Below are 13,148 nucleotides of genomic sequence, written 5' to 3' on the forward strand. Positions count from 1 at the left end.
GCAAAGAGTGAAAGACAAAAATTATAAGCACTTATAACCGGTAAAGTAAAGTCTTTAATGATTTCTGATTTGTACAGCACATGGCCACCATTTATTAAATCCGGCATCATGTCATACAGCAATGAATGAAAATGAGGGAATTCGAAATGAATGAACAGTCCAAATAGTACATGTATGTATATTAAATTAAAGTTTCACATTCTTAATTAGGCTAACATGAAAACTAAAGACAAATGAATGAATAGATTGTTTAGAGCCTCATCATGCTCATTAGTTCATTTGTACATTTCTGATAAAAGTTTAACTTTCCAAACTATCTAATAACCTAATAGAATCTAGGTCCTGTCATGATCAGAACTCTATTTTGACTGTCTGGTTTTCAAGGGAAGGAGACAAGCATACACCCAATTAAGAGCCTCCAGTCCTCTTTCTAATGTAACGCCAAGCCGGGGTGCCATTTATGATGTCGATCTCGCTAGATACAAACTTTCAAGGGAGGAATATTTTCAAGAATATATTTAACATACAGTATTGAAGACACACTGTTTTCAGTTGGGGAATAAATTTCTCTATTTTACAGTGCAGTAACAAACTTTCTTCAGAATTAATGAATTTTAGTATTATAACTTTTTAACATTCGCAGCACCACAGTATGAAGAGAATTTGGAGAACACTTAAGAGATTGGCTGACAGGATTGACAGAAATGCTGAACGACTTAAAAGTGGCAAGGTAAATATATACATATATAGGGAGTCAAGATTTACTTGCAAAGGATAATTTTATACTCTGATGAAAGCTGAACACGACTCGTAAATAGGCATACACCATTATCTGTATCATTATCCACAATTAACATCAACACCAGGGTATACTCTTCAGATTCATTACACCTGACTGCTTTATTGTCATGGGGATCGGCGTGGTTATTTTGCATTACCTTTGTTTATATTCTATTGCAAATTCTGACCTGTACAACTGTAATTGTACTAAGTTTCTCTGAACAACTGTAATTGTACTAAGTTTCTCTGTACAACTGTAATTGTACTAAGTTTCTTTGGTATCTTTTCCAGCATTCGACAAAGTATTACGTTATTATTCTCGCTACCAAGTGCTGTATAGCATACGTCCGTCCACACTGTGTTGACTGAATACGCTGAACAGTGACTAAGTCCTGCCCTTTATATAGGGGTCTGCAGATATAGCGAGAATCAGAGCAAAAAATGGTGGACACATTCCTTGTACGAATTGTGTTCAGCTTAAATCAGTTATATATAAGAGAGAGAGCTTATATTTCCCTGTTAAAGCTAAAAATTTAGAGACTTTGACATGTCCATTAACATATATTATTAACAAGTATAGAAAAATAACATGAATTTTGTGCATTAGGGACATAGACCACCATGTAGTGTGTGTACTTTTTTACAATCTGTACATTTTATATTTAATTGGATGAAACATTTTTTATGTGATGCCTTCTATTTTTCATTTGGATCTTTCTTCATTCCAAAGGACAAACTCAAATATCAAAAGTAATTTTATCAACCAGTTATAAGTCATTGTACATAATCATAATCAAATTTACCCAAATAGGGCTTCACATGACACTGTGTCATCCTCAAGAAGTGTAAAAGCCTTAACATTGAGATATCTGCATTTCCTGTTTCACTCACACTAAACTCCCTCCTTCATGATCAAATTCAAACTTAACCTCCTATCTGAAATGACCCTTAATTGATAATTAAATTGACCAATCAGAGGCTTTTACTGTGAAACGTAATTTTTGTCTAATCCATAATCATGCGGAAATAATATGATGTGAATTTTAAGTCTTTTCAGTAAATTCGTTTGGTTCAAATGTTGTATAATCTGAAATGTTCTTTAATTCATACAGGAAGTGCTGGTACAAGTGTCCACACTGTGTGCAGGAACAGACAAGTTTTACTTTATATTTGCAGATATAGCAAGGAAAAGGGGTTTTACCTTGTGTTCAGCTTAAATCATTTATATAAAGAGAGAGATTTAATTAAAGATATTTATGACATGTAAGGTATATTTGAATTTTACAATTTTAACTTCTGTAGGTATTAAATTAACCAATGAAATATAAAAGATGCCTATTTTTCCTTTCTTCATTCCAAAGTCATTTAAATTAAACGTACGGCTTAATATAAAGTTTGCCAAAATTCTGGAAGAATTAAGGCATACTTGAAAAATCCATAATCATGATTGTGAAATGTGTATTTTAAGTTTTTTAGTAAATTCATTTGGTTAAAATGAAATGTACTTTAATGTGTTATTCAAGTGGTGTGCAGATTAGACAAGTTTTATTATCCTCAAGGAAAATGGGTTTTACATTGTGAAAAATAAAATAAAAATTTAAAAGGATATATGCTATGTCATCTTTAATTATAAATTTTAAGTTCCTGTAAACAACCAATGAAATATATGCATTTTTTATTAAAGGTGTTAAATGATTTCAAAATCTTTGTTTTAAAATACTTGATTGTGAAATGTGTACTTAGAAGCTACACGTACCATGATAGTACTTTTTTTTTATAATCCTTGTGTTAAATGAAAAAAAAAATTCAAGGAATTTTTGTTTTAAAATATGAGTACCGGTACTATGTACAATATGCATTTTTTTTTAAAGGTGTTAAATGATCTGAAGGAATCGGAAACAGGTTTACCTGGCAAACTTTTGGATTACCCATACAAGGACCTAGCTCTCTACAGATGTAAAGGAGAGGAGATAGTCATACACAAGCTCATCGATATCAGTTCTGTATCGTTCAGGGTGCTGATAGGCATCCCTTCACACCTGTTAAATAGCACCAAAGGTGAAACATCAGCTCAGAATCCACCAGCGTTCACTGGAAATCCCATCAAGACTTCATTTAGTTCATCCAGTTATAAACAGTCATCTCCGTCACTTTCCGAACTGAGAGGAAATGAATCGTTAGGGTTTTTGGGAGATGAAAAGTCAACCCTTTCTTCTTCGAAATCAAGAGACTCATCTATAGGGACTCTTGAGGACCCTATGGTACCGAAGGGAAATAACTCTCAAAGTAATGCGGAAGAACAGGAGGAAAGTGAAAATTCCGAAATTCTTGATTACTTTTCGGATATTTCCAGATGGGAGAAAAAATTTGCCATTCTTCGGGAAATATTGTTATCGAGACAGTATTTCCAAGAAGAGGCTGTGTTTTATTACATCATTTTGATGTTTTTCATTTTGTCATTGTATTTGACACCTCCATACTATAGACTTATTTATTTGAATATTTTCACAATCAATGGTTTGATTTTAAAATATCATAGATGTAACGGTAATGTGATTAGGAAGAAAAGTCACGAACAAGTGCTCAAAATCCTCACCGCCAGCGAACTGCAAAATCATTCAAACTATGTAGCGGCAGGCAGAAGATACTGCATGAGAAGGCTTAAACAAAACTGTAACACGTACAGACTTCAGAAAAGGAAGGCAGAAGACTCTTTCCAGGATAAACTTCAGTTGCTTATGAACGTCGCTCTCCATCGCTTTGTACCGAACTGTGAAAACGTGTACAACTGTGCAGGAGGAGTGCGGGCGTGGCCAGCAAACTATTTCAACCACGATTTCTTTTGGGCTTACCGGATGCAGAAACAAAAAAGAGTTAAACAGTGTGACTGTTAAAGAGGTGAAAAATATAAAGTAGAGTTATACATGGTCATATTCGAAAACAGTTGGTTGACAAATAAAATACTTGTATATGTATTTATTTACTGCAGTTTTGATTTCACTGATTAAAAGACTAATGCATATGAGTTAAAGCTGGGTATGGGCAATTCTATGCAAGTAAGCTTATATAAACCAGAAGTCTCTGTCGAGACTGTAGCTCTACTGGTTTGTACTCCAAACAAAGGGAGACAAAAGTAGCAATTGGGATAAAAAACTTTACAAAAGCAATAAATAGAATAATGATCCTTGATTAAGTCTCTTTTTGTGGCAAGATTGCAAGAAGACTTCAACTGTAGGAGTACCTTTTAATAAAATTTTATAGAATTTTGAATTTTAGTTACCATGGCAACATCATTCATAAAAAAACAATAAAGACAATTACCAGGTATGTATCTCAGTGTAGACTACTTGTATGCCACATTATACGTGTACTATATACCGGTAATCAGACTAAAACTGTATTTGGAGTAGAATTTTTTAAGTATTTTACAAAAATTTCTATTTTTTAGTAATCACGGCAACACCATTCATTGAAAACATAAACTGACACACAGAATTATGTATCTTAGTCTATTTGTGTGCCAAGTTACATGTATATTAAAATCAGACAAACTGTAGGAGGAGTAGAATAATATTTTCGTCATTCATACAGTATTTTGAAATCCAATTAGACATTTTGCTTAAAAAGTCAACCCTACAATTTTCAGTATTCAGTGCATAAATATTTACAACTGTAATAATTCTACTACATGTATCGTGTTCAATGTATTATGTATCTTAGAATTATGTATCATAGCCTATTCTACGTGTGTGCCAAATTATACTGAAATCAGACCAAAACTGTAGGAGGAGTAGCATTTTGAAAGTATTTCACAGAAATTTCTATTTTTAGTATCCACGACAACACCATTCATCATGAACATAATTGATATGTTCCAAAATTTGTATAGTATATGTTTCTTACAAAGTTAGATAATCAAATTAGGCCCCTTTGAACAATGTAGACAAAAAGATTATGCAAATGTTCAGGTAATACTAACGGATTACAAGATAATGTACACGTAGATATAAGACTAGAGAGTCACTCACATATGAACAAAGTCACAATTTGGTCATATATCACTAAAGTCTCTGTCGAGACTGAAACTGGTTTGAACTTATAGCAAAGGAAGAGAAAAGTACTTAAGCAGCTGGGATTTGAAACTAAATAGAATAATGATCGTTGATAAAGTCTCTTTATGTTCTTAGTGTAGTCTACTTGTGTGCCAAGTTATTGAAATCAGACCAAAACTGTAGGAGGAGTAGCATTTTGAAACAATTTTACAGACATTTCTATTTTTAGTAACCACGGCAACACCGTTCATCAAAATTAAAATTCAATACACAGAATTATGTATCTTAGTGTATTCTACTTATGTGCCAAGTTATATTGAAATCAGACCAAAACTGTAGGAGGAGTAGCATTTTGAAACAATTTTACAGATATTTCTATTTTTTGTAACCACGGCAACACCGTTCATCAAAATCAAATCCGATAAATAGAATTATGTATCTTAGTGTATTCTACTTGTGTGCCAAGTTATAATGAAATCAAACCAAAACTGTAGGAGGAGTAGCATTTTGAAAGAATTTCACAGAAATTTCTATTTTTAGTAACCACGGCAACACCGTTCATCGAAATCAAAAACCGATACACAGAATTATGTATCTTAGTGTAGTCAACTTGTGTGCCAAGTTATAATGAAATCAAACCAAAACTGTAGGAGGAGTAGCATTTTGAAAGAATTTCACAGAAATTTCTATTTTTAGTAACCACGGCAACACCGTTCATCGAAATCAAAAACCGATACACAGAATTATGTATCTTAGTGTAGTCAACTTGTGTGCCAAGTTATACTGAAATCAGACCAAAACTGTAGGAGGAGTAGCGTTTTGAAAGAATATCACAGAAATTTCTATTTTTAGTAACCACGGCAACACCGTTCATCGAAATCAAAAACCGATACATAGAATTAATCTTAGTGTAGTCTACTTGTGTGCCAAGTTATAATGAAATCAAACCAAAACTGTAGGAGGAGTAGCATTTTGAAAAATTGTTTATGGACGGACGCCGGACGCATTACTATCGCATAAGCTCTTCTGGTCTCTGACCAGTAGAGCTAAAAACAACAAAATGTAAAATTGAAATTAAAATCTCACTAAAGTACTGCTAACTGGCTAAGCAGTACTGAAAAGCGCCTTTGATTGTTCTACAAAGTAATTTGGTGGTTAGTTTGATTGAGTCTCAAGCTGTGCACTTATCAGTTAAACAGGAAAGTTCATATTTATTTTAATGTTTAACATAAAAAAATAGACCATTCACCAAGTATGTTCTAAGTACTAGACAGTGCGTCAAGCAATTACAATGAGATGCATTGCACTGCAATGATATCTTCATTTAAGAGTGTCCAGTATACATGTACGAGATACACGTAATAGTTGAACCATTTTTGAATTTACAGCATCTCAGGAAGCTTTCACACAGGTTTCTTGGCTTTAAAAAAAAGAATTTTTATGTGCTCGGATTGATAGATCGAGGGTGCATATTTTGTCCTGTCTGTCTGTTTGTTGTCAACTTTAACCTTCGCCATAACTTTTGAACCATTAGAGATAGAGACTTCATATTTGGTATGCACTTACTCCACTAGTTCAGTTCTTTCAAATGACACCAAGTTCAATGACCTTGTGACCTTGACTGTGACCTTCACCATAACTTTGAACCATAAGAAAATTTAGATATAATAGTACCCCAGGAAGCTACCTTGTGACAAATACATAAGTGATCTGTTACATGTAACCTAAATGTGGGCTTATAAACTAATCCTTCCATTTTAGTTTGCTTATATGCAGTTTATATGCCCCTCACCAAAAAAAAAAAAAATCCGCAAATTATCAAATGTATGTGTTAAATGAACAAAGATGATCTGTTTTAATATTTATTTTATTTTAACAGTCTGAAGCACTTAAATCAACTACACATAAAACAATGAGTTAGAAGCATTCCAGTCATTTCAGTCCTTTTATGTTCACTCCTCCACTATCTTTTATCCAATGAGGAACCTCTTTACTGCTCCAGGGAATCCTCCCTTCCCCTGAGGCTCGGTGTAGAAGTATTGATCCCTCCTCTGTCGGAATGAAAAATTAAATTTTTAGACAAAAAAAATATTTGAAGATATATTTGAATTTTAATTGATGAAGAACAATAAGAAATGTTTCATGAATGTGTCATGTTAGATTATCATAATTTACATGTTTTCAGCATGTTGGCCTACTTTCAGAAGTGGGTTAGACCCAGGGGCGAGAAATTTCCCCATCTGTAATGATGTTCTATTGAAACTTTTCAAAAGGGTCGTATTTATTCTCTCATTTAAAAAACTATCAAAATCATTGTAGAATAATTATAATTTGTCGTAAAAAAAATGGGCCACATAAAGTAGTTTTGGCACATCAACCTAAGTTTATATTTCAGCAGTGACCACCCTTAAAAGACAGCAGAAAAGGCACTAAAATGTGCACATTCATGTGTACAATGTACTATACTATTGTCAATATAGTAAACTAAGTTTACTCACTCTGAAATAATCGTTAAACACAAAGGACTCCTCGGGTGTAAACTGGATCTGAGGGATGTCTACCAGGCATTTAGGATGACGATTGTACAAGTCACGCGCTGGATGGTCCGCCCTGAAAAAAATTGAATTGAATTTCAGAAATCACATATTTTCTGTTCTGTGAAAAAAAAAACTTTATATCAATACAAAAGAAAACAGACAAGGTGATCAAGTACTGTTATTATGGAATTTGGTCGACTGGGAAAGAAAGTACTGTGAAATCACCAATTTTCATGGAGGTTTAATTTTCGTTGTTTTTGAGGTATGGAGAAACCCAACAATTTATATCCACCACATAATGTTAGCTTTCATATGCATTAAAACTTTCTCAAACCACAAAATCAAATACCCCACAAACCAATATTTTTTTCTTCAAACCTCAAAAATTTTACCCCACAAAAATATGTGAATGTACCATGCAAATTAAAGAGCCACCAGACATATGGTAGGAATCTGAAGATACATCAAACATATACAGCGTATATGGTAATCTTAAGAATAATTACAGTGATTACTGTATGCAGGAAAAATTTCGCCCCCATTTTATTTTCACCCTACCCCCATTTGAGTGAATTTAACGTGGGGCGAATTCAAGGACTGCATTATTATAATTTTGTTAAAAAAAACATGACTGGGCAAATTTAAAATGGGGGCAAAATTGTTTGCAAGTGTAAAAGGGCGAAAATACCTTGGGGGCGAAAATAACCCTGTATACAGTACAACCTTTAGAATCTTCCATACGGTGCATCCAAAACTTAGCATTACCCTAACACAACTCGATCACATCTTGTCACTGAATTTAGCAGTACTAGTAAAGCTACATACCATTGCTCCACTTTTCCCACCTTCTCTCAAGAACATAGGTTTAGGCCATGGAAAGTTAATTTCTTGGTTCTCAGGCCTTTTTTCAAAAAATATATTGAGGGAGAAAGGCTTTTTTTTTTCTTTTTTATTGCCCCCATGATGATGATGAGGCTGCTTTTTACATTGTACAAAACCTCAAAAAAATGATGAGGGAGGTGATTTGTTGTTTTAATTTTATTGATTTATCAATAAAAAGGGTCAATGAGGCACCCTTGGAAGAGATGAGGGAGGGCCTGAGAACCAAGAAATTAATTTTTTATGGCCTTACGTACATGGAGTCAATTATTCACACACAGATAACAGTACCTCTATAGTACTGGTTACGTACCATCGCCTCCAATCTGCCCAGCTCCTCTCGTGAACGTGCCTCCAGTGTAAGAATTTATCATCTCTCAGTAGCGTGTCCTTAAACGGGTTAAAGTCTATCTTCTCCAGCTCTTCTACAATCTACAGAATAAACAAACAGATCACAGATAAAGAATTTAGTGAAAGAGCCTCATGCTTTTAGGCATACATGGGTTCATTTCATTTGAAAATATTTACATTCGTTGTTTTTTACTACTAAGCCAACTGTGAAATTGATTTGAATACCATTTTCATGTATACTCATATGCAGAAATATACACGGAGAAACGTGCATTAACGTGACGTCACAATAATGCTACAGCGACGTTAGAAAAAGTATAACTATATAGGGCAGCAAGAAATTCAAATATTGAGAATATTTTTGGTGCTTCCAAACATGTAAAATGTAAATATAAGGAATGTTTTTAAGTTTAGTGTGAATTATTGGTGTGTGAATCACACAGACTTGCACGTAGGCACATTTTTCATTAAGCGCTAGCGCGCTTCATGAAATATCCCTACGTGACAAGTTTGTGTGATTCACACACCAATAACTCGCATAAAAGGTAAAAACATTCCCTAATTGTAATAGACTGACATCGTCGGAATTAACCCACAGATTTTTTCTCCGTTACAGTATATTCAACCCGACGTAATGAATGTAGTGTAACAGAGAGAAACCCGTAGGTTTTGCTGATTTATGTAATGGAGAGAAAACATGTGGGTTTGGACGATGTGTAATAGATTAAATTTCAAGTACATGTATTTGATCATTTTAAAAGGTCAAGAACTGAGTCAATGTGAGGGTGTTACAAACAGATGTCAGAAAACAATTTATCCCACTTCTTTTACTCCTTCTTGAACATTAATCATGAGAGAGTGGGCTGCCCAACAATGAGTCATATAAAAATAGTCTAAACACATTGCATGCTGTATTTCCTAATAAGCAAATCTATTACTCGATACATTGCGTCTATGCATGTTCTGTGTACAACTGTTTCTTGTGGGCGTACAGTTATTCGGGAAATAGACCTGCTCCAGAAAAAAAATACTGCTTATTTACAATTCTGTATACAAACACTGTAAACCAACTTTTATTTGTGCGAGAGAAATTTTCGCGAAGTTCGCGAGAGCCTCCCCATCGCGAATATTTCTTGCCGCGAACCCGTCCTTAAAGTGTATGTGTCTATTAACAACAGATCCAAAAAGGCTTTGATCGCGAAAATTAATCGTCGCTAACTAGTTTATCTCTTATAAATCAGGAAATAAAGTCGCCGCGAATAAAGTAGGTTTACAGTATTAGGTAAGTCTTTAAAGTTACACACAAAAGAAGGCAAAATCTTAGGACAAAGGACTATTCTGAAATTTTGGATCAAGCAAACAGATGATCAAATAGACAACAAGCACTTTACAATTTTCCTAACTCCTGGTCAACTGAGCTGAAAACAATTTTCTATAATCTTTGATCTTGGGAGCATAGTAATAGTAAGGAATAAGAGGCAACAATATTTTTCTTAGAGTTAAGGTTTCAATGAATGACTCACCAAGTCAAAGTCTGGCAGATTATCAGCATCTAGAACCATTATTTCTGAGAATGGTCTGAAAGAAAATTAAGAGATTCTATAAAATGACTTTGCAATCTTACAAATAATGCTGTAGTAGTATATCATGTACGAGGGTTGATCCAAAAGTTCGTGGAATTTCTTTCTAAAATTTTATCTTGATTTGATGAAAGCAAACAATAGGCATATCTATAATAAAGAGTCATAATGTAACAATATTGGAAAATTCACCATGTTCCAATTACCAATAAGGTAACACGAGCTTTCTGAAAATGAATAGTTGTGAAATCTGGGGGAGACTTCGACGTTACGTCAAATTAGACATGTCACGTCACATTATAGAAGCATCTCACCCTAATGTCCAAATCGAATACTTAATTCTACAAAATGCTGCCCTTTTCTAATTTTTTTTCTCACGAAAGGCCTGGGTATCCTCTCGCACCAACTGATATTCATTTTTCACTCATATATCAAAATACTCTCCATCTTTCCATATGATGTTCCAGTTTCAGTAGCAATGTTTGGAACAGTACATCAGCCGACAACGTCCATTAACGCGTTTAAATTGTCAAGGGGGATAAACACTTAAAACAGAACCCTCAAAAGGCAGCCACACCTTTATGCAATGTCTATGGAAGTTCAATTTTCCTTAAATTTCTTACACAACTGGGAAACCAGTAATCAAATGCATTTTTCCCTAGCCTATGTCAATAATATAAGCTTTTAAGATACAGTGATCCTGGAATTTTCACAAAATGTATGACTTTACCGAAATTTGATGTAGTCTAACAACCTACAGATGAACAATAAATTATCAATTAATAAACTAAATATGCAGCAAAATTGGTAAAACTTTCAAAAAAAGGTTTATAAAAGATCAAGCAATTGTAATAACGACATATTCATTTTCTATAACACATACGGTGGTTTTCTTCTCATTTCAAGTATAAAGAATTAAAATGATAAAAAACGCATTGATGTTTCCCCGCATTTCCAAACATCCGTTTCTATGGCAACTGTCATAGAGTTACTATCAGAAATATTTAAAATATTTTTTTATTTAAAATATTCAACAAGTGCCTATATTTTCATTTGTAATTTTCAACCAATTTCACTTATAAATAAATAAAATATGAAGAAATTCCACGAACTTTTGGATCAACCCTCGTACATGCATATTAAAATTTTTAAAACTTAAAAAATATTACGCAATAACGAAAAAGAAACTTTTCAAAACTTTAATCCACACTAGACAAACAAGGATGCTTAAATAGTTTTTTTTTTCTGTTTTGCATCCAAATATGCCTCCATTGAAAAACTGTTTTTTTCCTTCTTCCTCCTTCTTTTTACGTTTGAAAAACTATATGTATGAAAGTCATCTATTTATGGTGTTGTGTAATTTGTAGGGTTTTGTGTAAAGCAATCATTTAGCTAGTGCTAATTGTAACGGGGACCGTTACAGATGTTCCCCAAACGCTCCCCAAATCCCTTCTTGTGCCAAATTCCTGTAAGGCATTTTTAAAATATGATCAGTATCGAAGGATTTTATCAAAGAATAATAAAAGCTACAATGATATCAACTATATGTCATTTAACGCATTGTACGTGCACGCACGTGCATGTACATGCAAGATGATCACGGCATGTTGTCTAAACAATTAACATATCTATATATCATGAGAATAAATGAAAAAATTCTTTAAAATATATATTTTAATGTATTTTTTAAAAAAAAGTACGTAAGGGTTGCCCGCAACCCTGTGTCTCGCCTGCTGTCGCTGTGGTTAGTAAGAAATGATTGTCTGATAAACTGAAGCATTTATTGACATTTCAGAAGGAATAACTCAAAAATACAATAATAAAGAAATGGAACAGCTGACTTAATATCTAATCCCTTGGCGATTATATTGGCATTTATATATATATACATATACCCTGTAAATTCACAAATTATTGTGATGTTTTTATTATTGCGAATATTGCAACGTGTTATGAGTCGCAATAATTTGAACTTGCATTTTGAAATCAAATCCACTGTATATGTATCAAGTCATTCATGCAGAAAATGTAGGTGAAGATTACCTAATTATGGTACTGATATTGTTGGTTACCCATGATGTGTAGACTGACAAATTATCATGCCACTATAAGTTATAGTTGCTGAGATATGGACCTCCACCATAAATTTATGCAAAGTCACTCATGCGGAAAAATGTAGGTCAAGATGACCTAATTCTGGTACAGGCGTTTGTGGTTACCCATGATGTATCCACTGACAAATTATCATGCCACTATAAGTTATAGTTGCTGAGATATGGACCTCCACCATAAATTTATGCAAAGTCACTCATGCGGAAAAATGTAGGTCAAGATGACCTAATTCTGGTACAGGCGTTTGTGGTTACCCATGATGTATCCACTGACTAACTATCATGCCACTATAAGTTATAGTTGCTGAAATATGAACCTCCATTATCAATTTAACCAAAGTCATTCATGCAGAAAAATGTAGGTCAAAATGACCTAATTCTGGTACTGATGTTGTTGGTTACTTATAACCTGTACAATGACAAATCATCATGCCATTATAAGTTATAGATGCTGAGATATGGACCTCCACCAAAAATTTAACCAAAGTCACTCATGCAGAAAAATGTAGGTCAAGATGACCTAATTCTGGTACTGACGTTTGTGGTTACCCATGATGTATCCACTGACTAATTATCATATCCCTATAACTTATAGTTGCTGGAATATAGGTCTTCACCATAAATTATCATGAAAAAACTAAGTCCAACTTAAGGAAAAAATACGGAAAAATTTGAATTTTTTTTTTCAAAATCATACTTGGGATATAAATTTTTATCCATACTGAATATTGTGTCCAAATTTCAAGAAGACTGAATAAAATTTGAGAAAGTTATTGCAGTTTATAAAACTTTGACATTTGGGTTAACCAAAAGTTGGACGCCGACGACGACGACGACGGAATCTATGGTCGCTATGTC

General features: G+C 33.6%; 1 protein-coding gene and 1 pseudogene across 1 annotated transcript; one reads left to right on the top strand and one right to left on the bottom strand.

Moving 5' to 3' along the window:
* The first annotated feature begins 2,633 nt into the window (after positions 1–2,633).
* LOC134280152 (uncharacterized) lies at positions 2,634–3,755 on the top strand. The gene has a single exon (XM_062762580.1). It carries the CDS (start codon positions 2,634–2,636, stop codon positions 3,672–3,674), a length of 1,041 nt encoding a protein of 346 aa, XP_062618564.1. The 3' UTR covers positions 3,675–3,755.
* Positions 3,756–6,680: 2,925 nt separating this feature from the next.
* The window catches only part of LOC134280163 (NADH dehydrogenase [ubiquinone] 1 alpha subcomplex subunit 10, mitochondrial-like), a 24,136-nt pseudogene continuing 17,668 nt past the window's right edge, over positions 6,681–13,148 (bottom strand).

Source organism: Saccostrea cucullata, unplaced genomic scaffold, assembly GCF_032062105.1.
Source record: "Saccostrea cucullata isolate Sc308-1 unplaced genomic scaffold, CSIRO_AGI_Scuc_v1 ctg429, whole genome shotgun sequence".
Classification (NCBI taxonomy): domain Eukaryota; kingdom Metazoa; phylum Mollusca; class Bivalvia; order Ostreida; family Ostreidae; genus Saccostrea; species Saccostrea cuccullata.